The 24175-nt window shown below is 43.5% G+C and overlaps 2 protein-coding genes across 5 annotated transcripts in view; one reads left to right on the top strand and one right to left on the bottom strand.

The window, feature by feature from the left end:
* The window catches only part of LOC125954125 (cytochrome b5 reductase 4), a 44333-nt gene extending 20427 nt beyond the window's left edge, over positions 1-23906 (top strand). For all 4 annotated transcript variants that reach the window (XM_049684160.1, XM_049684157.1, XM_049684159.1 and 1 more), the window contains 4 exons: positions 13476-13691; positions 16030-17164; positions 18960-19049; positions 22132-23906. In XM_049684160.1, the coding sequence (XP_049540117.1) occupies positions 13476-13691; positions 16030-17164; positions 18960-19049; positions 22132-22408 (1718 nt within the window). In that variant the 3' untranslated portion in view covers positions 22409-23906. The remainder of the gene's footprint in view (positions 1-13475; positions 13692-16029; positions 17165-18959; positions 19050-22131) is intronic.
* LOC125954123 (CTTNBP2 N-terminal-like protein) overlaps positions 1-24175 on the bottom strand; it is a 107794-nt gene that overhangs the window by 69056 nt on the left and 14563 nt on the right. The window lies entirely within an intron of this gene.

Raw genomic sequence — 24175 nt, forward strand, 5'->3', positions numbered from 1 at the left:
CCAGCGCGCTAGGGGACTTGATTTGACGCTTCTTCGCTCGCCTACTAGGATTTTGCGCTGTTGTTCTTGGTCCAACGATGACTTCATTCCTTAATGAGTGTTTGGAGTAGCCGCCGGCGTCAGCGGCGACGGCAGCGACGGCGGCGGCGCCAGATCTAGAGCGCAAATGTTATGCAAGCCATGATCTAGCTTCCTGCTTAAGCTTCCGTTCCAATAATAGTTTCTTGCTAGCCAGGGGGGAGCACAGGGTGGATAGTGAAGATAGTTCTGGAAATGTGAAGATAGTTCTGGTCCATACCAAGTGCGAAGTGCGAGAAGTGCGTATTCTTGTTTACTATTGGGTAATACATTAAAAATATTACCATCGATTCAGCATTTAACTTGATTTCTACAAATATTTTCCTAACATTATTATCACGGTCGAAGATAAGTTTAAATATTCATTGTTATTGTTAATAATCTGAATACTCATTATTATTGTTATTGATAATATCTCTTACTAGGTTAGGTATCAAATGAAAAGAATCTTTTCTATGATAAGCAACGCAATTTTAAATATTTAAAAACATTTGGCAAATAATAGCATAATAGCAAATATGTAATCTCAAAATTATGCTCCCGTTTATTTTGTACTTTTTTTTTTTTGGTGCACATTATTTCAAAGCTCTACAGTGCAACGCGCACTCTTCGCTTTAAACATTTCCGTTTGCTTGTTAAATTTTCGCTTCATTCCCTCTTCCAACATTCTTCTTAAAAGCAAAAGCACCGGCTCTTTGTTACAAAGAATAACCGATCCTGGCCTTCATGCCGTGGTGCATGCTAGTACTCGAACATACCCTTTTCCTACGCTTTTCCCGTTCTTCGCGATCTCACTCTCTCTCTCTCTGAATGATTATTGAACACCACTCCTATTGCGCCCTATACAGACACTCGGGTCAGGGCACATCAAACCGGCAATCCACTGTAGAGAACGGAATTCCCGGCCTTCGCTCAAGCCTTTAGCACTGGATCATGGAACACGACGATAATCAGCGAGAAACCATCTCTAAACGTGGTGCGCGATATTTTTTTTTTTCTTGTACTTTTCCATCTCATCTTGAAAGTCTCGAGACCACGAAACAACATTACCGGATCGGTTTCGACCGGTTGTCGCTCGCCAAAGATATCACTTTCCATTCCGTACTCCGTAGAGTTGCGAGGTCCGTGTTTAGCGAACTGGCAATATTTGTTCAATCAAAGCAGATTTTATGCTTTGCCCGCTTTGCGGTGCTTGGCGAGTGACTTTTTCGCGCGGAAAATGGAAAAAAAGAACACCGAGCAGAGACCGCAATGTGAAGCGTTGGGGTTCTTTTCGTCGCTACTATATTCGCCGTTCGCCAATTCGCTTGTGCATGTTCCTAGCACGGATCTGGTTTTTATGTTGTTCTTGTTGTGTGTTTGTGTGTGTGTTTTTTTTTTGTTTAGCTTCCAGTTTGGGTTCTTCTGATTATTTTTCGGTTTACGTAGCTGAAGCTCTTCGTTTTTTTTTCCGCTCGTTATTTTTGTACCGAGAAAGAGCATCCTTTTGAAGTAATTCAATATCGCGTAAGAAGCGAGCATGCTGCGAGGCTTCCATAGAACAGCAAATAAGAAGCAAATGAAGTTACATGACAAAGTGATTGTGCTGCTCGTGCGCTTCTTGTATTACAACGAGACAGAGGTTTGGTTGAAATTGATTTTTTTCTTCTCAAATTACGAAATTCCTTCTATTTTTGTATCTTTTATTAAAATAACAAGACCTCGGCAAAGAGTATTGCAATATGCTGCAGCATGTTTCTAATCTGTTTGGATGAAAATTAAATCCAGTGAGTTGGTTCATTATTTCCAAATTAACAAACGGAAGAAGCAAATGGTAGAATTTCTATGGAGCAATTAATTATAACTGTCCTCCGAACACGAAACGATAGAAACTTTCCCATCAGTAATACTTGATTTCAGTAAGAAAACCCAAGGCCTAGAGATTGAGACAGATCCAAACGGTTGCTCAACACCTGCGCTGAGTGGTTCGAACGACCACACCACCACCTCGACGGCTTTCCTTGGAAGACTAACTTTTGGAAATCCTTTCCCAATCCTTCGCTTTACCGCTGCCGAGATCCATTTATCAAGTGAACCGTTCAGTGGTTCGGTATCGATAAACCGAGTTAGTTCAGCTAAATTGAAGATGTTTTTGTCTAATTTGGTTTCGGTTGTGGCTGAGTAGAGCTGCCATCGGATCGGAAGGTATAATGAGTGAGAAACATTAAGCGGTAGTCGTTTGAATAAATCATCGATAACATCGACCGTTCCCGCAAATGGCGCGAGGTTGAGGTTTTGGAATTCGCTTTTCCATATATCCACTAACACCAAAATAAGCTATCTTCAGGTAAAAAGGCGAGGCGATCAGAGCGCCTACTCTGTTCTAACGGTAGACCATTCTTCCATTATCGTAAATGCATGTGACGTAATTTAATTTCGGGCATATCTGCCCATGTTGAGTGCCAAGTTTCCACGTTGCATGCAGGTAAATGCTATCATTCGACAATCAGGATGACTCGTCCTCGTAGAGCAACGGTCCTAAGTTGAGCATCTTCTGTTCATTTGGGCGCTGCTCGGCTTTACGGTAACCAGCACGCAACCAAGGCTCCGTTCACGGTGGATTCTTGCGAAAGGAGAGATAAGAAACTTTGTTCCACTGATCGGCCCGGAACCGTTGAGCTCAATAATGTGGCCTTTTGTTCTGGTCGGTTCTTCGCTGGCTGGCTGGTGGTCACGGTCTGGAATAGGGCGGATCAAGTTCTCGGTATTAAATTATGTCGCACATAGTTGGGAGCTCAACAAACTGTGACAAGCTGCTGGGAACCGTAATCAGTTGATGACACCGCTAGGTCTGTTGAGAGTTATCAACATTCTTTCACGGAGGATTTTAATGAACTATGGCTATGGGTGGATTAAGTAAAATCCATTATTTAGTTTGTTTAATAGCATTGTTGTAAGTTCACGCAGTTAATAGTTTGGTATTGGCACTGTTTGAAAGATTTAAATGTTTAAAAAAAACCTTATTATATTTGTTATCTTCGATATTTTCATCAACTTCTTTTTTCTTGTTTCGTTTTAAAACAGTTATTACTATTCTTTTTATTCATTTTATAACAATCTTGCAGAGCAAACAGTACACTCAGTTATTACATAATCCTCTTCTAAACTTCTAAGCGAAAGGTTTTCAGAACCCTTAGCTAGGTTCTACTAACATTTTCCAAAAAATTGAGTTTCATATAAAATTGCTTCCTGTGCCATTATCTGCCGCAAGCAGGAAAGCGATCTTATTCATTAATAAATAATGTTATGGCTTCGACATAAGAAGACACTGTCACTGTAACAGCGCCCACCAGTCGTACGCTACTGCTGCTAATCATGTATGCATGAGTCTTCGAAACGTTACATAAATATACTTCCGTCAGACGTACGTCGTGGTGCGCGTCAATCGTTCCTGCGCGCGATCCAAGGACAGCTGTTACAGTTTGAGCCTTGAGTGGCTCTTTTGACAGCAGCACGGACAAGTCACTCCGGCGAGATGTGTTCATGTTCATTAAATCACTTTATTAACTAGTCGCACGTTCCGGGAGGGGGGGGGGGAACAAAAAGCAACAAACCATAACTACCTTTTACTAACAGAAACTACTTTTTCTGCCATCTTGTATTGTGCTTCTGTAATAGTCCCATCATCGGGTGACTGCTCGCTGATCCATCATAATGAAATGCTGTGCTGCTATTGTCCCAGTGCTGCGGTCTGACTGAGAGGATGGAACCAGCACGCTCAGCTGGCCAACTTTTGACGGGTACAACTAGAGACTCTACGGTCGGACAGCGGATGTTCTGTTTGTAGTACGTGAGACTGATTGATGAAGGCGTTAATTGGCGAAAGTTTTCATACTAGACACCCTTCTGTCGGAAATGTGGAACAATACAACTTATCCCTTATCACTCGTGTTTTTGTACCTTGCGTAAGGTGACTTTATAGGGTATGAGGTATTTAAAGAAGGGTATCATTAACTCAACTCAATTAATCAATGAACACAAACTCATACGCAAATGAACGGTGTTCATAACAAATTCGTTGATTGGATTTTAATTTCCCAAAAATGGTAACTCCTTGTCAATAGTGACACAGTAGGCAGAGGGTTTGACGTTTCAAAATTGTTTGCCATCACAACCTCAATGCACATTGATCGCAAAACAAAAGCAAAACCAAAATCAATTTCCAACCCATCACCTGAAAGTGTCAAACACAACAACACCTGCACTGAGCGGAGCCTGTGCCGACAGGAAACCGGTGGTACCGGCCGTGTGCGGCCGTGCGGAGGATCGAGGAAAGGATGTGAACGTGGGCTCATCTGGGTCCACTTTCGGGGCGCAGGTTACCCGGTGTAGAGCAGCAGTGTAGGTATACAACAGTCCCTCCTGCCGTGTATGTGGATGTATTTAAGCAAAACAAACAAACGTCAGTATTCGGTCGCACCCGAAAGAACGATCGGTTGGGGGTGCCCAGGGACTGTATCGCCCACATCAGGTCCTTTTTTTTGGGAGGGGGGGGGGGTGGAAGAAAAGTACCGTTCACCGTTTCCATGTCCGCCCCTTCTTGGGGACTCCTCTAAGAGCAGTTCGGACCCTTTTACCCGGGGTGTCCTTTGGACGGCCACTCTCCAAGATGGTCCCTGGATTATTTTTCCTTTTTTTTAAACATTTTTGCGCTTTATCGTTCGTCCTTCTGTTAACGTGGCCCCTTCGTAGCTTCAACTCAAAAAGGATTTCCGTCTAGCAGTTGGCACAGTCCAGGGTTATGTGGCTCTACAAACGATAAAACTCACTCCTTGGAGATGCGTAGAGCACAGGAGGAGTTGCACAAGGGTACAATCCTTCGGTTAGAGTGCTGTTGTTGTTAGTTGTTGTTGGTTGTTGTTGTTGTTGGTTGACTGCCGAAAAGGAAAAGGATTTCAAGTGCACGCGGTTGAGAGAACTCCCAGGAAGCACTCATGTCGAGTGCTTACGTGGACTTGGACTTGACTTTGTGCGACCGTCCTAGTCCTTCTTCAAACGAACCTCCATCGTGCTATCGTGAAAGCTTTCCACCGTCCAATTCTCACCCAACCGGCTAGATGGGAAAACATTTCTCACCGCGAGACCACCGCGGCGTTAGTTGGAGCAATCATAACGTTCGTTCCTTCACTGCTCACATGCTCATTTGAATATTATGAAAGTTCATTTCGAAAAGTAGGCTATTACCAAAAGGAAAAAGGTTAAGGGTTTCTGTCCCAAAATCGCTTACAGCAACCAGCGGGCGGCATCTTGCTCCAAATAAGGAAATAGAAACAGAACAGGAAAAAGATAATCGCAAATCGGTTCCGAAAAAAAAGAACCGAAACAGAATTCTAAACTACCATTCACAAAATGGTCCCCCAGGAGCGCTCGGAGTTCGGACTTTCTCCGGAGCAAAAGAGTACCGTCCGGCAAACAGATTGTGCCAAACGACTTTTTCCCTTTCGACGTCGGTTGGATACAAGAACAGCCAAAAAAAAATGGCAGAGAAAAGCGAAATAAAACTTTCCACCCCTTTATCGCCCGGTTACAAGGGGAGAGGGAATACAGTGAGGAAGTGAACAGCTTCAAATCACGCCTCACACACATATATGCGCAACGAGAAAACGATAAACATGAATTGGGGGAATGGGCGACCACCAGGGACTTTTAGTCGTTGCAGATTCCATTCCATCCGATTTTATGTCTTTAGAAGTTGCAGACTCTGATTGTGCGCTGTGGTGGGCGATCGTAAAGTTCGGAACGGGGCACCACGGATCCACCGTAAGCTAATCCACGAGCACGACCGTCGTTCCCCTTTGTGAGAAGTCACAAAGTCATTCTCCTATTAAGGGCAACCAGTTTTGTTGCAGCTTTCTGGTTTGCTGACAATAATGCAGGAAGCAATAACTTTGCATCAAATCGCGTGCATTTCATAGCTGTTGTCTGCTTCGAAGAAAGTTTGTCCGACAATTCACGCGCCCCTATCCTAGAAGACGGGAATGCTGGCTGGCCGGTCTAGCAACACAATGAGCGCACATGAATTATTCAGAGCGAGCGAGCGAGCAAGCATAGAAGTCAGAAGATGCTCGGTGAAGCTGCGACAACTAGCGGCAACAGCGGATTCATTATGCATGGCGCAGGTGGAGCCACCAAACGCTCCCGGAATGAAAAGCACTCGACGCACACGTACACGACGACAGGCGACGACAGGACAGCGGAGTAACTGAAGGTCAACTGTTTTGTGTCGCCGTGTGGCTGTCGGTGTGTGTGGCCGTGTAGCTAGAGGGTTGAACTGTTGTTTATAGCTGCTGCAATCCTACAGAGACAGAGCCAGAAAGGGGGAGAGATCGCACGAACAAAGTCCTAGTTCCCAGGATCCTAGAGCTCCTGCAAGACGCCCAAAGGCAAGGCGGTGCTACTTGAAGAAACTTGTTTTCCACTCAAAACGACTTTTCAAGAATGTTGGATTTTTCAAATGGCCTCTCACATTGTACTGCACAATAGAGCCGAACCGAAAGGAGCGAACAATGGCCTGGTTCTGGTTCGCGATCCGGGACAATGCAGAGAACAATCATTCAAATTGTGTTTTGCGATTGTGTAGTTGTTTAATTAAAAGAACAAACATCCCATTAACGCGACGCTCCTCAGTTTCAGTGTTGGAATCGTCATAGTAACCACGCACGCATCTAAAATCCATTTCTAAATGATGGGCAACGGTGAAACTTTTCTGCTCCTTCCACAACCAGCATACACGGCAACATACACAGCATCGAAACCACGCGTCGAGTGTGTCCCCGAGGGAGGGAGGGGTCCTGGAACTGTTGCCGAGGCCAAGACGTTATGCAAACACGATTACGGTTGTTCGCCGGTTTGCAGTTCGCTGGTTTTCGAAACCATTGTTATTTGACCAACGCACGCCCTGCCGCTCTCCCTCTCTCTCTCTCTCTCTCTCTCCGTCCCTCTCTCTCTTTATTGCGAAAACGAACCGTATTTGCAAATCGATGAATAAAGCAATGACGAATGTGTGGTGTGGAGTGGCTCGGCGCCTCTGGCACCTGTTTTGTTGACTTAGGAACACGCTGCGACTGGGTTTATTGACTTGGGCAAAATGGAGGAGATGATTTTCGGGGATGATTTTTTTTTTTAGCCAACATTTGTTTTCGGGCTATGATGTGTTTGCTAACTTGTTTTGCACTCCAGGGGTTGGGGGAAGCTTTTTCCTCCTCCTACCGGATTGTGGTAGTTTTTGGATTGTTCCCTACCTTTATCAGTAAGTAAGCACTCGAATGCTGGTCCTACTAAAAAGGCCGCTCGAGCCCGGAAATCGCTTTCTTTCCTCGTTATCAACACGAGACACGGACCGGACCATCTCTAGGTAGATGATGTAAAGGATCATTCTTCTGAGAATTACGTCCATAGAAGGGATCTGAAGCGTAAAATGGTTCAGGAGCTTGCGTCAACTGATACCGATTGAGCTGAACCGTGACCGAACCCTGACCCTGCCGACAACTTCATCATAAGCGTGCCTCTGTATGCTGTTAACTGTGTTCTCGATTGTGTGTGTGTTGTTAGATTTACCTAACCTTTAAAGAGATTCATCATCGATGAGAGCAAATCGCCCAATTCAGGTGAATTCGTGTATGACGCATCCGTGAGTGAGTGAGCGAGTGAGATAACGATGAAATGCGGAAATTGCTTCTCATCTCATTTTTCCATTACCTGCGGTAACCGTAAACCGTTGCCTGCTGCCACTGGAGGAAAATAATCGCTTCAGCAAAAGTACCTTTCGGCATCACCGTTACCGAGTGATAAGTGGATGGAGTGGACGGATTAAGGAGTTAATCTCCATCCAACTCACGAGACTCGTTTGCCAGTTGAACAATTCGTTTTCTTGACGTATAAAAAAACGAAACAAGAACACACACTTTTGGATATCATGCAAATATGCCTCTATACTTTGAAGTGCTAAGAAATGGAAATTTCCTTTCTAAAAACCAAAACTCACTTCCATTAACTTCTCCCTTTATGTGAGTCACAGTCACCGGTACCGGAACAAACAGACAGCACGAACGAGTCTGATCTCAATTCATTTAAGTTACGTTTAAGCAGCTTAAATGACAACTCGGCGATAGGCGCGGCGGTTGCAAGGATCTGCGAACTTGCTGCGATGAAATTCTAATTTATGAAAATCACGCCGCTTGTCAGGGAAATAGGAAAAGTTTGCACCGCCCCCAATCGCGTTGTCTTTCCTCCGCAGCATACGCGACCCAAAAGTTAAGGCCGAACTGGCTGGTGGAGGCGGACAATTCCGGGAACGAACGCGTAAATTCGGGATTGTTGCTTAATTGAGTTTGGGTTTCGGCTGGCTCGTAATCCTGAGTAATCGTTTTTTTTTTTTTTGGTCGACAGTGCCCAAGATGTGCCGCTCTGACTGTGAAGAAGGCCACAAAGAATTGTAAATCGCATCATGCCCTCGTGGGACTATTGCATGATATCTGTCCCCTTGTATGAGTTCCAACAGAAGGGAAAAAAAACTAATTAAACATTTTGCCGCATCACTGTCAGAAACAGTTTGGCGCTGATGCGCTACCCGTAATGGCGTTTCAGGTGCTCGCTGCTATTGTGTTTGCTTATTCTTATATCTCAATGATTCTCAATTCCAGCAAATTAATTAGCCAGACGTTGTTTTTTCTAGTGCACCCCCTCGCCACAAGTACATGCACAGGCTTCAGGCGCACACTTTGCGATGTAATGCCCGCGTATCGATCGAACGTTCTTAACTGTTTTGTCCAATGTTTCTCTCTCTATCTAGCTCTCTCTCCCTTTCTCTTTCACCCACACACCGTCTCTCTGACAGCGTTCATTCGCTGTAGATCGATATTATTTGACCGGCGGCTATAAGCAGTACAATTATGAGCTGTCAGGGCAATTTTCTCCGACGATTTGACATCCCTTAGGGGAGTAAGGGGAAGGACCGGCTGGACTGCATGATTGATGAAGTCAACGTCGTCATCGTCGTCGTCGACGTCGTCACCGTCAGTTTTCGTGCTGCTATCGTTGCGGACGCACAAAACGCTAACGAAGTTAACGGTTTGACATTGATACCGGCAAAAGCTCTAGTAGGCGGCCATTATTGCTTGCTTGCTTGCTTGGGGACTAGCAATAGATTCGCGCTGAGCTCGGTGCTTGATCGATGAAACCGAATGCATCGCTCATCACCGAGATCATCTTCTGCTTCTTCTTCTTCTTGATTGTGTAGACGGTTGTTTATAACTCGTGGTTTCGCGCAATTTCCATGAAATCTCACGTCGATAGCGGCATACGAAACGGGCTGTTGTCTCCTTTGACCCGATGCTTCATTATCCCATCGCATCGCACTTCTGCCCAAGTGCCAGACAGGCGAAAATTAATTAAAACCTTCCATCCAATAGACCGCTGTCATTGCACATTAAGTGGTGCGTATCGGCAAACGATCCAACCTCCGTTTTGCCGATCCCATCACTTGTTATGATAATGGACGGTCGATAATTATGGGGCTCGTTAAGCTTACGTTTTATGTAATCGGGTGCAGCAAAGGGTCGCGCGCGCAGGGTATCATGTGCTACCGAGCACTCTACTACGCTCTTTTAACTCGAGGGGGGATGGATTGATTTTCTTTACACTTTAAAGGGGGCTAAGGTTAATGCGGACCAAAAAAGGCTCAATTATGAAGATGTTTTTTAGAAAACTATCTATCTTGATTTATTTTTATAAATGTCATAATAGATTCAAACTTTTGAAGAAAATTTGCCGTATTTTAGGAAATATTTGTTAACTACTACATCCATAGCATCACATTTGAAAAGGTGCGTCTGAAAACTGTACCGCTTTTGGTACAGTTTTGAATTTCCATTTTTTCGATTTTTCTTAGCATTTTGTAGTTGGTTTTAACGACTTTGTTTCAAAAAACAAGTTTTACATCTTTTCATTGAAAATTCAACAATTTTTATGAAAATTCGACCAGACAATCAGACAAATAGTATACTGATAAACCATTTTCATAATTCTCATACCATGCGCCTCCATCAACTCCATAAGATTCGCATGACAATACTTCACGCGCACCAACCTGTCTGTCACTATACTGTACTGTTACTTCACCTTGTAAATTGTAATCAATGTAATTTCATAGCTCATAAAGCCGATGCTGGCCAATGAGTGCAATAAATAAATAAATAAATAAATAAATAAATAAATAAATCAACACCATGCGCCTCCATCGGCACCATGCGCCTCCATCAGTATAAAGCAATGCATTTCGCCTCAGCAAAATGCAGTCGGCTGGAAAACGGCTGGTCGTGTATCATCTCGATTGACCCCCGCCTAGTGTTTCGCTGAATCCCGGCAGATTCGTTGACAACGAATTTAGAGGCTTATTACACAACATAATAAGCCGTTAACCGAGACGAGCAGCGGTGGTGGAGGGGCGGGAAAAAGATCCAGAGGTCCAACCGCCGTGCAATCAAGCCAATCGACTGTGGCACTCAATTTACCGGTGCGAGCCGACCAGCGGAAGAAGAAACTCACCCCGATTACGGGGAAATTGATTTGCTTTTCCAGCAAAACTGCGGCGAACGGTGCCCCAACCAATCTCTCTTTCGCCAAGTTGGCCAATCACCAATTTGAAGGGAGCGTACCTTTTTTTTGCGTTTCTGTTCCCTCTGTCTGCTTGCGATTCTCTGTTGCGTGGTGCGAAAGACAAGCCGGGTAACGGACCACCGGATATTGTGTGCTCGCATCTTTGTTTTCACTCTTCCAGATGGTTCATTGCTTTTTCCTCTCTTTTACTCTACTTCAAACATTGTTGCTTGCTCATTTTGGGAGTTGGTCTGTTTGTCCCGCATTTTTGCGTTATGCCACCTGAGTGACATTGAACCTGCTCCTCGATTGTAAAGCGGATAACAATCCGTTTGCGAAGATGGCAAAACATTGTTCGCGCGATTGTGCGGCGTGTTCGTCGTCGGTAAAGACGTTCTACAGCATTCGAGAAGACGATGTGAAGCCGAGGGCTTTAGCGTTCCCATTTGCTGTTTCCCATACGCCACTTAAAACTCGTAGAGTCATCGTCTAGAGTCTGGTCTCCCTCCTGTTTGCTCCATTGTGGGGGAACAATCTGCTGGATTATGGCATCATGGGTCAACACAATGAAATATGATGTACCTTTCACCCGTCTGTAAGGCATCGTGCGAGGATTAATTATTGCGCTGGCTTTCAGAAGATGTTTCTGGCTTCAGAAGATGATGTTCATAATTGTTATTGCTAAGTTTAATTAAAACTTGTTTGATATAAAAACAGAATATTGCAAAGGCGTAGTTAATAAGGTACTTTAGGTGGTGTCGGACAGATGGTGGAAATAGATGTTGATAATAAACTAAATAATTATTTGCAGGCGCTATTTTGTGTGTCTGAAAAAACATACCCCGCAACGTTAGAAATTGTTTCTAAAATATAGCATAATTCTGCACTCCTATCAGAAACCGATGGGTAAAGCATTATTTTAGCGCCATTTTAAAACTTAGTTAAATTCCAAATTCTTATAAATGTTGTCTTTTATGTGAACAAAAAAATACATTTACTTAAATTTCAATCATGAAATGAATTAAATGCAGCGTTATAATACACATAGAGAGCTTGAGAATGTATCTGGCCATTATATATCATCAAAAGTTGATAACTAAGAGTTGTTTAAATACAAAAATAATGGTTTTGACCATTGGTTGAATGGAATTTATAGATTCTAATTTTCTACTCCTTAAACTCCTCGCAATCGCCAGCTACAGAAGCGCTGTAAAAAATCAAAAGCCTTACAGGATACGGGATAAACATATTATGCAAACAAAGTTAGTTATCTTGTGATCAAACATTAGAGGCATTACACACAGGCATACATTTTTAAAAGATTTGCGAGAAAAAAATAAGACCGCATTAAATGAATGAATGGACTAAAAGAGTTTCTTCTAACCAAATATTGATGCCTTTCTCCCGTGGTTTTATCGTTCCGGTAGTTTATTATCATCCTAAATAAGCTCTCGAAGTAAAACAGTTAGTAAGTTCCACTAATAAAATAACGAATGATAATCTTAACAGTAACATAACGAGCAAATGTTTAAATGTCTTACGATTGTTTTTCAATTCCCCGTAACGTTTTTTGCAAGTATTTGCAACATTGACTCCCATTAAAGCTTGTCAAATCTACTAAACCACTTACGTGTGACGGTTTTGTTCCCCCATTTTCAAGCACTGCCTGCCGCTGTCTACTGCTGCTGAAGATGAATAATGTGGAGTACCCTTGAGGAGCACGACCAACAGTTTCAAGCAGCACAGCAACTCATGCCACTGGCAGTGCAATGGAAGTTATTCCATTTTTCATGAAATGCTTAACATCCGATCCGGCCGGCCAGATGAGACTCGCAGGAATTCGTGTCGAGGTGAAAAATGTATCCGAGAACGGAAAGGGATGTTTCGGACCCGAAAAATTCCCAGCCCATGCTCATGTCTCCCGAGCTGCTGCTCAGGTCCTGCTGAAAAACAGCTCGAGCTCGACTCGCTTCATGAATGGTTCGAATAGCTCGGTATTTCGAGCCTGGCTTTTTTTTTTGCGAGCAACACGAAGTGCGGATTGTTCGGATTCGCCTGACCAGAATATGTCCCTGTGTGCTATGTGCCTATGAGCTCGTGCCATCTGGCATCGCAAATAGCGTTGGCCAATGCATTCCTGCACACGCCACCATCACCAGTGCGGCATTGTGGGCATATTTGCTTTGCATATTTCTTCCATTCACTTACGGCCTTTCATAACCGCCGGTCCACGTACGTACGTATCCATCGTTATGCTTATCGATCAACGGCAATGGCGGATGGTCGAGATGGTGTGCTAATAGGTACCATGCACTTTCGAACCAACCAACCAACCAATACCCAGAGGCCACCGCGATTGGACATGACAAATGAGTTGCAAAATTGTAGCACGAAACATAAATTACCCTGTCCCCATTCATCGTCGTCGTCATCGTGCCTGTTCGTTCGATCCATGCTCGTTTTTCGATGGCGAAACATCCCTTTATTCGCGTCCTCCTCTTTTCTGGCACCGATCCTTAATCAAACCGTTACCGACCGCCGGGTCCCTACCGACAATGCTCGCTCGGTGTGCAGCATAATTTATGATCATCCCGCAGGCGCTACCTTCCTGCCGCTGGTGGCGAATTTATGGGCAAACGTCATTAAAGAAACGATGAAGCTACTGATGGTGGTGGCAATGGGGTGGTATCCTTTTTATTAATTTTTCTTTTCCTTTCCAATCTCTCTCTCTCTCTCCCGCTCTCTCTCTCTCTGGCACACAGGAAACCCCCGGAACAAGACCGCACTGAAACCGGGCCACTCGTTGATGGACTGGATCCGGTTGGGTAATTCGGGTGCCGATCTCACCGGGACCGGAGGCCGAACCCAACCGGTAAGCCATGCGGAACTGGCCAAGCACGACCGAAAGGAGGACGCCTGGATGGCGATCCGAGGGAAGGTGTACAACGTGACGCGATACATGGACTTTCATCCCGGTGGTAAGTGCGCCCGTGGTGTGTTGGGTTGTGGCTTTGTTTTGAACATTTCAATTAAATTCACAAAAGCCACCTTAATTAAGTTCCCGACCGACCAGCCGGCCGACCGGTGCCGTGTTTTAATGAAATCCTAAGCAGGCAGGTCGGAAAATTAACAATAGACCCACCGGGTCTTCTTTTTCGGGGAGGGATGTTTCTCACAAAACAAAATCATAAAACTATCGCCAAAAACAAAAAGGTATGTACAGGATACAGCAAAGCCAAAGGAGAAGCGAATCTAACCGATTTATGTTCGTTAATACATACACTGGGTCTAGCTACCTTTTGGCTACCGAACGGTGTGCGTAGGCAGCAAGCGTTAGAACCGACACTAAACGTTGACAGTAAATCAGATTCATCCCTTCATTTTTCTTGTCCCTGCGAAAAATTCAATTTTGTCGCTTCTCTCTGTGTCGTCCAACGCTTCCCACTGCCACTTTTAGGCGACGGTTTTACATTAAAGAGTCGAGCTACGGGGTTGCATTAATTTTCAGGTTTTGATTCATCTAGTTTAATCAGCACATTTTATTTAATTTAAGGTATGCAAGATATTTATTGCAGGATTAATGCAACGCGTTCAATTAAGTAATAGCCGTGAAAAAAAGGGAATGAAAAGAAAACATTATATTGATTGTTAAGAGCATGTTCATTGCTAGGTATGAATACTCTTACCTGGTTTTGTTGTATGTAACTTCTTTCGTTCGTTTTTAAATACTGTTTTGATTGCAGTGTAGTGTTTTAATTTCAAAATTTGGTTTCGGGCAGCGTACATCATTTTATAATTTCCGAAAAACTTTTTACTGATCCTCCATCGTGAAACTGAGCGTTGTAATGCTTATTACTCATTGTAATAGCGGAAGGAATGTATTGAAGTGATATTTTATATGCAGTACTCATAACGTACAGCTCAACTTTCGAGGCAAGGACATGTTTTTTTTCAAACTGATGAATTTGTGGCGCATTCGAGGGTTTAGTATTCAGTGTTTTGGTATAAGTTGCTAGAATGTTTCCATACATCCACAGCACTCTCTTACCGTTCGTTGAAGAAACCTTTTCCGCTTGTAAGAGCAGAGAAACAGCTGTTCAAAGGTGCAAATTCTACGTTCAATATCTCCCAGCATCAATTCGTGGAAAGCCCCAACTTCCTCGCTTTCGAATGACTTCCAATGTATTCAAAGGTTTCGAAATGGTTTCGCGAGTCACTCCAAACATTGAAATAAACTTTTGTTGTGTTTTTCCTGTGGCGTCATCGAGCAATGTCATCAATTCTGCGTCTTCAAAGTTTTTTTTATCTTCCATTCTGGTGGCGGTGGTTGACATGACCCTTTTTACTGTTGAGAAACCACTTACGGAACCTAGTTTCACTTTAAACAACACAACTGTATCTGTCTCAATATGTTTCAACATCAGTTTTATTTTAAACATATTTTTTTACGGAATGGCTTGTATTTTTTAACCAAAACTTCCGAAGTATAACATCAACGAAAAATTATAACTGTATTTCAAATTCTAATACAGGAAACATTCGATGTAATTTGCTACTAGGAAACTACAAGATAGGCTAGGACAAAATTTTGACACGACTTTGTTGTGACACTGATTTCAAGGGTGTAGTTTGAAAATGACGTTCAATTTATCCTTTTCTATCCATTTAATGTGATTCGTCAGCATAAACCGGATTGGACCAGAGGATGCCATTTAATTAATGATAATGAGATTTAAGATTATGAAATCGATCCAGATGTTAATGATGTAGCTTAGACATTAGATACTGAACTGATCTTTATTACCAAATACTCTGAACATAAGCTTGATGATTACAAATATCGATAAAGTATCAAATACAGCTGTACTTCACTCAAACGTAAACAGTAGTTCAATTTATAAGTTGTTGAAGAAAAAAATTCTCAAAAATCTTCAACAAAAATTGGAAAAAGAGAACGTTTAGTAAAAACGTGTTCTTCATGTTTTTTCCTCTTAATTGAGAGCGGTTTGCAACAACCATATCTCGAACATCTAAACATCGTTTGTTTACAATGAGTGATAAGAGATTTTTTGAATAAGTTAAAGCCGACTATTAAGCTCTGCTGGGCATCTTTTATGCAGTAGCGTTTGTATTGGAATAGCGTGGATTTCAAATAAGAAGCTTCAATAAAACCTTTACGTACATCTTCCACACTCAATTGAGAAGATGTTATCTTTATGAACTGTTTCATCCACTTCATATAAAAGTTATTAACGCTACTCATGCTGCCTCGCTGCTAATGACTGTTTTCATTTCCACTATGCAAACACATTCCAGGTGCCGACGAGCTGATGCGTGGTGTCGGCAAGGACGCTACGAAGCTGTTCGATGAGGTGCACGCCTGGGTAAACTACGAGTCTCTGCTGGCGAAGTGTTACATCGGACCGCTGCGTAACGTGGTCACCGTAAATCTGACGTCCGACACAACCAAACCAAACCCCAACAGCAAACTTCCGCCACCGCCACCTTCCTTCTTGGCCACAACGAAAGCAGCAACACCCAACCTGACGGCCGCCAGCGTGTCAACGACGACGACGACGACAACGACAGTAACCACAAACACGCTACCAGATGGCAAGGAACCGAACCGAGCCTTACCAGCCAGCTGCTCCACTACATCGATTATCAGTTCGGGTAGCGACGACGATTCGCTGAAGGTGTCTATTCCCATCGTACCGCGGTTCGATTGGATCCAGAAAACGGCCGATCTGACGCTCATCTACTACACTCGCTCACTGGCGAACCCGGGCATGCTGGTGGAATGCGATGACGACCGGACCGGGGTGTCGGTGAACATACTGCTCGAGGCCAGCGTACAGCATCGTTACCGGTTCCGGCTGTCGAACGCCATACAGTGGCCGTGCACCGTACGCAACTCGCTGGAATCGGGAAAGATCGAGCTTCAGTTCGGCAAGGAAGTGCCCGCACTCTGGACGGCCTTCGGTGATATGCAGCACGAACGCAAAGAGAACTGCGAGATGCAGCTGTACGAGTATGATGTGGCGACACGGCTCGAGATCACACACGATTCCTGCGCTTTGCTACTGCAACCGAAAAGCAATCGACTACTGCAGATCACTCCGGTCGGGTATCACGTTTCCGTGTCCGCGTCCATCGATGGAGAGTACGTGTCGAGGAGCTACACACCTGTGCCTGCTCACTCCGTTGGAACGGACTGTCCCGGGACGTGTGTACCGTTGCTGGTGAAATCGTACCCCGACGGTAGCCTCTCGAAACACCTTACGCGACCGGTACCGCTAGCCACGTCCCTGCAGGTGTCACAACCGAGCGGTAACTTTGTGCTGAGCAAGCTGCGGTACCACAATCGATTCGCGCTGCTGGCAGCCGGCAGCGGACTGACGCCAATGTTGGCCTTACTTAGCTATCTGCTCGAGCGGAACAGCAACCGAATGTAAGTAATGAGATTAACATTTTTGAAAAGCGTGCTGCATTGTTATTTAGAGAACACACTGGGAGCCCTCATTTGCTACACATGATCTACAACGCTTTGATGGAACTACATTTCAACAATGCAGCAACATGAAAGACTTGTAAATGTGTTGTCCTTTTTGTCATGGTTATTTTTTATGAAACCATCAAACTAGATTTCCTTTTTTCGTAAGTATCATTGTGGAACACAGATTTTAAAAAATTGAGACACAGTTTTTTGAAAATAAACATTTAAAAACAGTACAATTATAGCATCAATTCCGGGAGGTCGTGTCCACAAAAATGCAGTTTTTGCGATCTGTTTGTGGAGTGTCCATCGTAGCTTTTTACTCACTCATCTAAGATATAACAGTAGACAGTATCTACATATCACATTATCACATAGATTATTACAGGTACCTCTGTCGAGGTTATGCTTCATTTCTTTATTTTAAAATTTTTGTAGTCTTTAGCTGTTGAAAAATTCTTCAATTCCGATTTTAAAAAAAACAAGGATTTTTACTTTTTCTTTTTTGAAAATAGTAACAATATTTTTCACTTGCTGAAGGTAACTCCTAAATTAAATGAAAAATAAGTCAAAATTCCTGGATATCGTTGCTGCAAAAATCCAATTGTCGCACAAACATGCATGGGTCCTCTGAGCCAAAGAATCAATATGGCAATAGCAATTTTCACTAATCTGAAGGCATCGTTTAAAAAACGTTGAAACTGGGAAAACCGTTTCAAAGTTGCAAGATGAAGACATCCCGGTTTACTTCAATTTATCCAACATTTTCTTCTTAATATTCATGAATGGTTAAACAAATTCTAAAAAAAGTTTAATAGAAGAATGCAACAAACAGAAAAGGTTCCTCTAAAATTAGTATCTCGTTCAATTAACACACTTTCTATTAGATTTCGTTTTATTAATCATTTATCTTTGAAAATGGAACTTCAAGAAAATAACAGTATTCCAGCAACTGAAACGGATAATCCGGCTACAGGGATACACCCTATAAGGTCACCGAAAACGTATACACACCCTTCCAACCCTATAAGGTCATCGAAACCCTTTACGGAGGAGCTTTTTACAAGCCAAAGTGGTTACCAAACAAACTCTCATCATCAACATGGAGAATTGAAATAGAACATGTTAATTTGCCAGCAAAGGGTCAACCGAAACAACGATCTTCTCAACCCCGGAACCTCATACGGATATGGTGCGCGAAACCCCGTTAACCGGCCCCGACCAAAAACGACTGCAGGCGTTGGGTCCAAGGGTGTAGCAGGTGGGATGGGGAAACTAATTGGAAAATGAACCCAATTGAATTAATTTCTGTTGCGGTTCCTGCCGACCCGGACTCGTTCCAACCGATTCGTTCGGTTTTATTGTTAAATGCGTACGCAAATGGTCCGTGGTGAGCTAGCAAATCCGCAGGCCAACCCGGTACTGGCTGAAACCCTCAGAAAGAGCACCATCGTTCGCCTCATACACTCACGATACACGACCTTCATTAGTGGAGAATGACTGCGAAAGTATTGCCGAATAGAACTTTCCACATTTTTCCTCAAACCGACCGTAATGGAAATCAGTGCCATCCATCGAGTCGGAAATACGGCAACGGGCAGTACTGTCGAGCACTGCTTTAAGTGATTTAGTTTGTTTCGACAAATACACATACACACATCACCTTTAAAACATTGACCCTAGAATACACTCACGCGCGTAACTCGAACACACTCCGACTAAATTTACTTCTCTTTCCTATCGTCCACAGAGAACACGTGAGTCTGCTGTACTTCAACAAAACCGAGGCCGATATCTGGTGCCGGGAGATGCTGGAAAATTTATGCAAAAAGAACAAAAGGTAATTTATTATCCTCGATCTGTACCGACCTCGCGTGTGCGCGTGTGTGTGTGTGTGTGTGGTGTATCGTGCCGTACCGTGCTGTTATCGGAAGTGCGTCTGTTTCCGATGCCATACGGTGATCGGAAAGGGATCGGGAATTCGCTTTATAGAGAAGCTGGCCGCTTAATTGTATTCTCGTCACACAGTGGCTTCCGTTTGAAAGCGTTGGCTACGGTCGATGAATGGTGGACACGGGACACGAAACCGATAATTCTATTGTTTCCATCGATTGGCTGTCTGTCGCCGGCAGCCGGCGGCATCAGCAGCAGTCCAACGGATGGTTGGTGTGTACGGTTCCGATGGTCAACCAAAGGATGCGTGTAATCCATCGTTGGGTTGAATTATTCATGAGTACCACGAGGCAAACCAGAGACAATCGAATTATGCAATCGGAATGATATTATTGCAATCGCACACACACACACAGACACACAGACACGTACCAACACACGTGCGCTGACAACGTTTAACACGCTCGAGCGTTGCGAATGCGGTAATCGTGGAAAACATTTGAATTCATTTGAAGGCGATAGAAGAGTGTTTGCTGAATCGTTTTCATTGGCTTTCATAAGCGTTTAAGCAGTTGTCTCGTCAAGTGCAACGGGACAGCATAAGAATAAGGTACTAAAAAACAAACATCGCATTCGAGCTACAACTTAGAAGACGTCGCCGGCCCTATTTTTGGTAAATGAGAATACATTTAATATAGGCATTGAATCAACATTCATTGATTGGTTTTTTCGAACGAATCATGGCTTTGACAATACACGCAACACTTTGGCTCTCTAACTAAAGCAAGGCAAAGGTTTATTTCAAAATGATAGTCGAACGTTAAAAAGATAGTCGCAGATATTAAGTTTTAACTTACGTTAACAGCACATTGGTTTTTGGTTTTTGGTTGGACATTGGTTTGGTTGGAGCGAAGCTTGGTTTTTGAGCGATTAGGAAGGAACATAATCAGTCATCTGGCACTCTGTTCATTTTTACACATTTAAGGTTTAAACTTGTTAATTGCATAGCAGCTACACAGCCTGAAAGAACGGCTTATCATAATGAAAAGTACTCTAGTACGTTGACCAACTAAAGTTTCCAAATAACTATAGCGCTTAAGACATTAGATTGATTTAAAGGAAGTTCAAAAGATGTAGTAGTTTCGCAAACTGTGTCAATACCGTCAGCCTTGCACTGACCATCGCCGGGGAACAAAAGTGCCCAGAAAGCGCGTCTAGAGCACTTCAACAAATGACCATCTCGAGCCAGGACTGGTACTTGGCCTGGCCCGGTAGCGGCTCTGTTCCGAGTTTTCTGAGTCACTACCTTCACCCTCGCTTGCGTGCCATACACCCCAACCATCACCATCAAGTTGTTGGTGGTTTGTGTGACCATCGAGAGCAGAGACAAAGCGGGATTAAATCTAACAAATGACTCCATAACATCTCAATTCCCCGCCAGCTGCTGTTGGTTCCGCAAGTGCGTCACGAACCAAGCACAGCCAAGCCGTGAAAGTATGCTTCTCCCTAACGAACGCTTTAATGCTATTACAGGGTTCGTTGAAAGCATGAGTGTCGTTGACTGCGTGACTGCGGTGGTCTGCAGTGGTTCCGTTCCACAATCGTGATTACTAATTGGAGCACAAGTTGCTCAACTAGGTGCCGTAGGACTTTAACTGGATTTTATTGGAAGTCTTTTTGGGGAAAATGTGAGAAAAAATGTTTCAGAGATGTTTGTTTTTTTTTCAAATGGTTTAATTACACGAAAACATATTTAAGAGTTGTTTATTCCAGCGACCTTTTCCCTCGAACCGAGACGAACTTTTTCGCGCTTTTCCGAATTTAACTAGCGGATCGCGAAGGTTTCGCTAAGCACCAGTCATTAATTTATGCAGCGCAACATTCCGGGCCACCCATTTATTGCGGGAAAACGATGCATCAACTTCCATTCGCTGGCATTTTCTATTGCGCTTCGCTGCCTTTCCTCCTCCTCGCTACACAGCAACAAACTGTACCGTTGAAAGCAATTTCGTAACATCCAACAAAGAATCCACTTCCCCTTGCACCACCATATACCTGACCATGGGTTGTCTCTGTCAAAAGAGTGCCTTTAAAATAAAAGGATACCGGCCACCGGATGTTGCACAGGACATGCAGGCCCACTGTTCGTTCTTTGACTCTTCGCTGTTTCTCTCTCACACACACACTATCTCAGGGCTCGTGCTATATACACGGCCATAACTCCAATTACCTTACTGGAAGTTGCTTTTAATCTACGTTGGCATACACTTTCCTGCTAGTGTGATACCGGGTGAAGGTAGCTCATGGCAACGCCAGGCAACAGCAGTACGATGCATCTAGCTTGAGCATAAATTAAATTATCATACCACTACCAGCATCCACTCGAAGCGCTGGCGGGCTGTGGCGTAAACTTGATCACCTGCTAGCGGCGTTTGGACCGTTGGACCGCTGCACGGTTGTTACCTATACAGTTTGTTTCGCTTCGCTAAACTAAGTACTAGATGCTTCTAAAGCTTTGACCGTGATACTCGACTATGTAGAAAGTGAAGCTACGATAAGGATAGATAGAAAGTCAGGTTCCGGTGTTCATTTTCTCGTACACGTTTCAGGCATTTCTGTTTATCATAAATTATCTTCTATTTTACATAAATTAAATTTTTAGTTTAAAGTAGCATTTACTTTTAGAAAACAAAATGATTAAAACATTATTTCAACCCTAGTACAAAATAAGTAAAATATAGAATTCTAACTGACATTGGTGCTGATATGCGATTCGTTAAACCCAGAGCGACCTACCCGGAGGCGATACCAATTCGATCGTATAATTCGATTTGGAAAATCAAAATCCCGTTCACGTAACGAACACTCCAACCGTGTTACGGCCTCGATACCTTCGCGCACACACGGATGATGGAGAGCGACTCATCTACCACCTCTACTTGACTGATCAGCGACATAATTCAATAACGGAATTCACCATGTTTGCTATCCTACTTTCTTTTTCGTCATCTTTCCCATCCCATCAACAGACTCACCGTTAGGCACTTTCTATCGGAAGCAGACCCACCACAAGATGCCGGCATATCGGATCAGGATTCAGCGGACGACAGCGAGCTCGGTACCGGTTCGTTCTTCTCACGGGGCCGCATATCGCTCGAAATCGTTCGACAGCTGACGACTCCCGGGTCCCGGTCGCACGTCACCTACTGCTGCGTCTGCGGACCGAAACCATTCAACGAGCTGTGTCTTCAGTACTTTCAGCAAACGGAACATAACCCGAAACACCTGCACAGCTTTCAGGGTTAGCTGCAGCAGGGTCGCGTCAGGTGCGGACAAATCATGGAAGGTGTACCCTGCGGGTTGGTGATTGCATTGTGATAGAACCATGCGAGCGAGCGAAATAGAAAGAGGAGGACGCGTTAACACAGGGAAGAGATAGCTTTTTGTAGGTCCGCGCGTAAAATGTTTTGTAGCGAAAGTGTGTTTATGTGTGTGTGTATGTATTAGGAACCAAATACGAAGCGCATCGCATAGGAACCAATAGTACGCAAAAGCAAAGCACCAAGCACAGTTACTGTTACTACTTATGCGAATACTACTAGTACTACTACTAACGACACACTGCGAATAGAGCAAAACGGGTAGCGAACTCACCTGCACCGGACACCCAGCAAACACACCTATCGGCACGTTATCATCATATGTTTAAAGGACCACTCGCATGTGAACATGAAGTCACCATCATCGCTGTTGTCGCCCATATTACTGTTAGAGAGATGTGTTGTTTATTGTGTAGTGACAGAGGGAGGGAAAGCTAGATAGAGCATAAAGAGAGTGCGAGCGGTAACTGAACACACAGGACATGAGCAACGGAAATGATAGAAGATAGAAACATATGGAAACAGGAAGCAAAAAAACCTAAGCAGAAACCTAGAATATTTTGTAAAGAGTCCCTTTTTATACCAGTTTCTTTAGAGCAATATGGTTTGGTGTTTCGGGATTGGTTCATTTTAAGAGGCTAAACTGATAGACCGACATGTTGTCTACAAAGCTGGGAAAAGAATACATCAATAGGGATGGATATATTTTATCAACATAATTCAATCACCGCACCCTTTCGTTCCGCAATATGCAATCCACGTAGTCTATCTGGTATGTATTTTTGTTTAATTTCTATCGTAAAGCTTATGGATGATGCTGGAACGTGAAAGTTACATACTTCTTCATTATGCATAAACGCCACAGCGGAATCCAATTGATGCATGAAGTGTTATTAGTTCAGAGATACGTTAAATGAAGCATTCAGTTTAGCATATAAAATCGACAATATATGATATGCGCTGTTGGCACAGGATACTCCAAATCATCAACATCACTCTAGTTCATTTTACAGTATTTTCATGGAAATTGTTTGTCACAAAGTATCACCCGTGTTTCGTTTATTTCATTGTGTTGACATTCCTACTAACTAGATGCCATCAACGATGATTGAAAAAGTCAAAGCCATCTTAAACCGCCAACACAATTTCCTTAACTATACAGCATAAGTTGACATGGGTGTGGTTGAATTCTTTCCCCATTTCTCGAACTGCCTCCAATGTATTCCACACTTTCTATTGTAATTCATTTAGTACTAAACGTGGTGAACGGCCTATGAACGACACTTCTTTGAAACTTTTTATCAACATACCCTTTTGATAGAGAATCCAAAGCATCCAGGGCGAGAGAGGAGAACGAGAAGGAACTAATGTGTACTGTCCGGAAGGTCCGTGGAGGTGAACGAGTGAAGCAAAATAAAAAGTAACCCAGATGTCTATTTTGAAAACGATAAACTGTTTTATTTGCACTAACGTTCTAACAGCATCGCTCCGATCCGAACGCTATCCTTATACCGTCGCTAGCTGCCTGGTTGTGCATCTTCGAATAAGGCAAGATGGTTGTCCGATATCTAGATAGCCAAGTTAAGCTAAGAGATTCACATTCATATTTCCTACTTTTTCCTATTTACTAGCTCACTGTTATGCCTAGATTGGTTACGTTGCAATTAAATGAAGTTGCGTTAACTAAATTCCT

This window comes from Anopheles darlingi, chromosome 3 (genome assembly GCF_943734745.1).
Source record: "Anopheles darlingi chromosome 3, idAnoDarlMG_H_01, whole genome shotgun sequence".
NCBI lineage: Eukaryota > Metazoa > Arthropoda > Insecta > Diptera > Culicidae > Anopheles > Anopheles darlingi.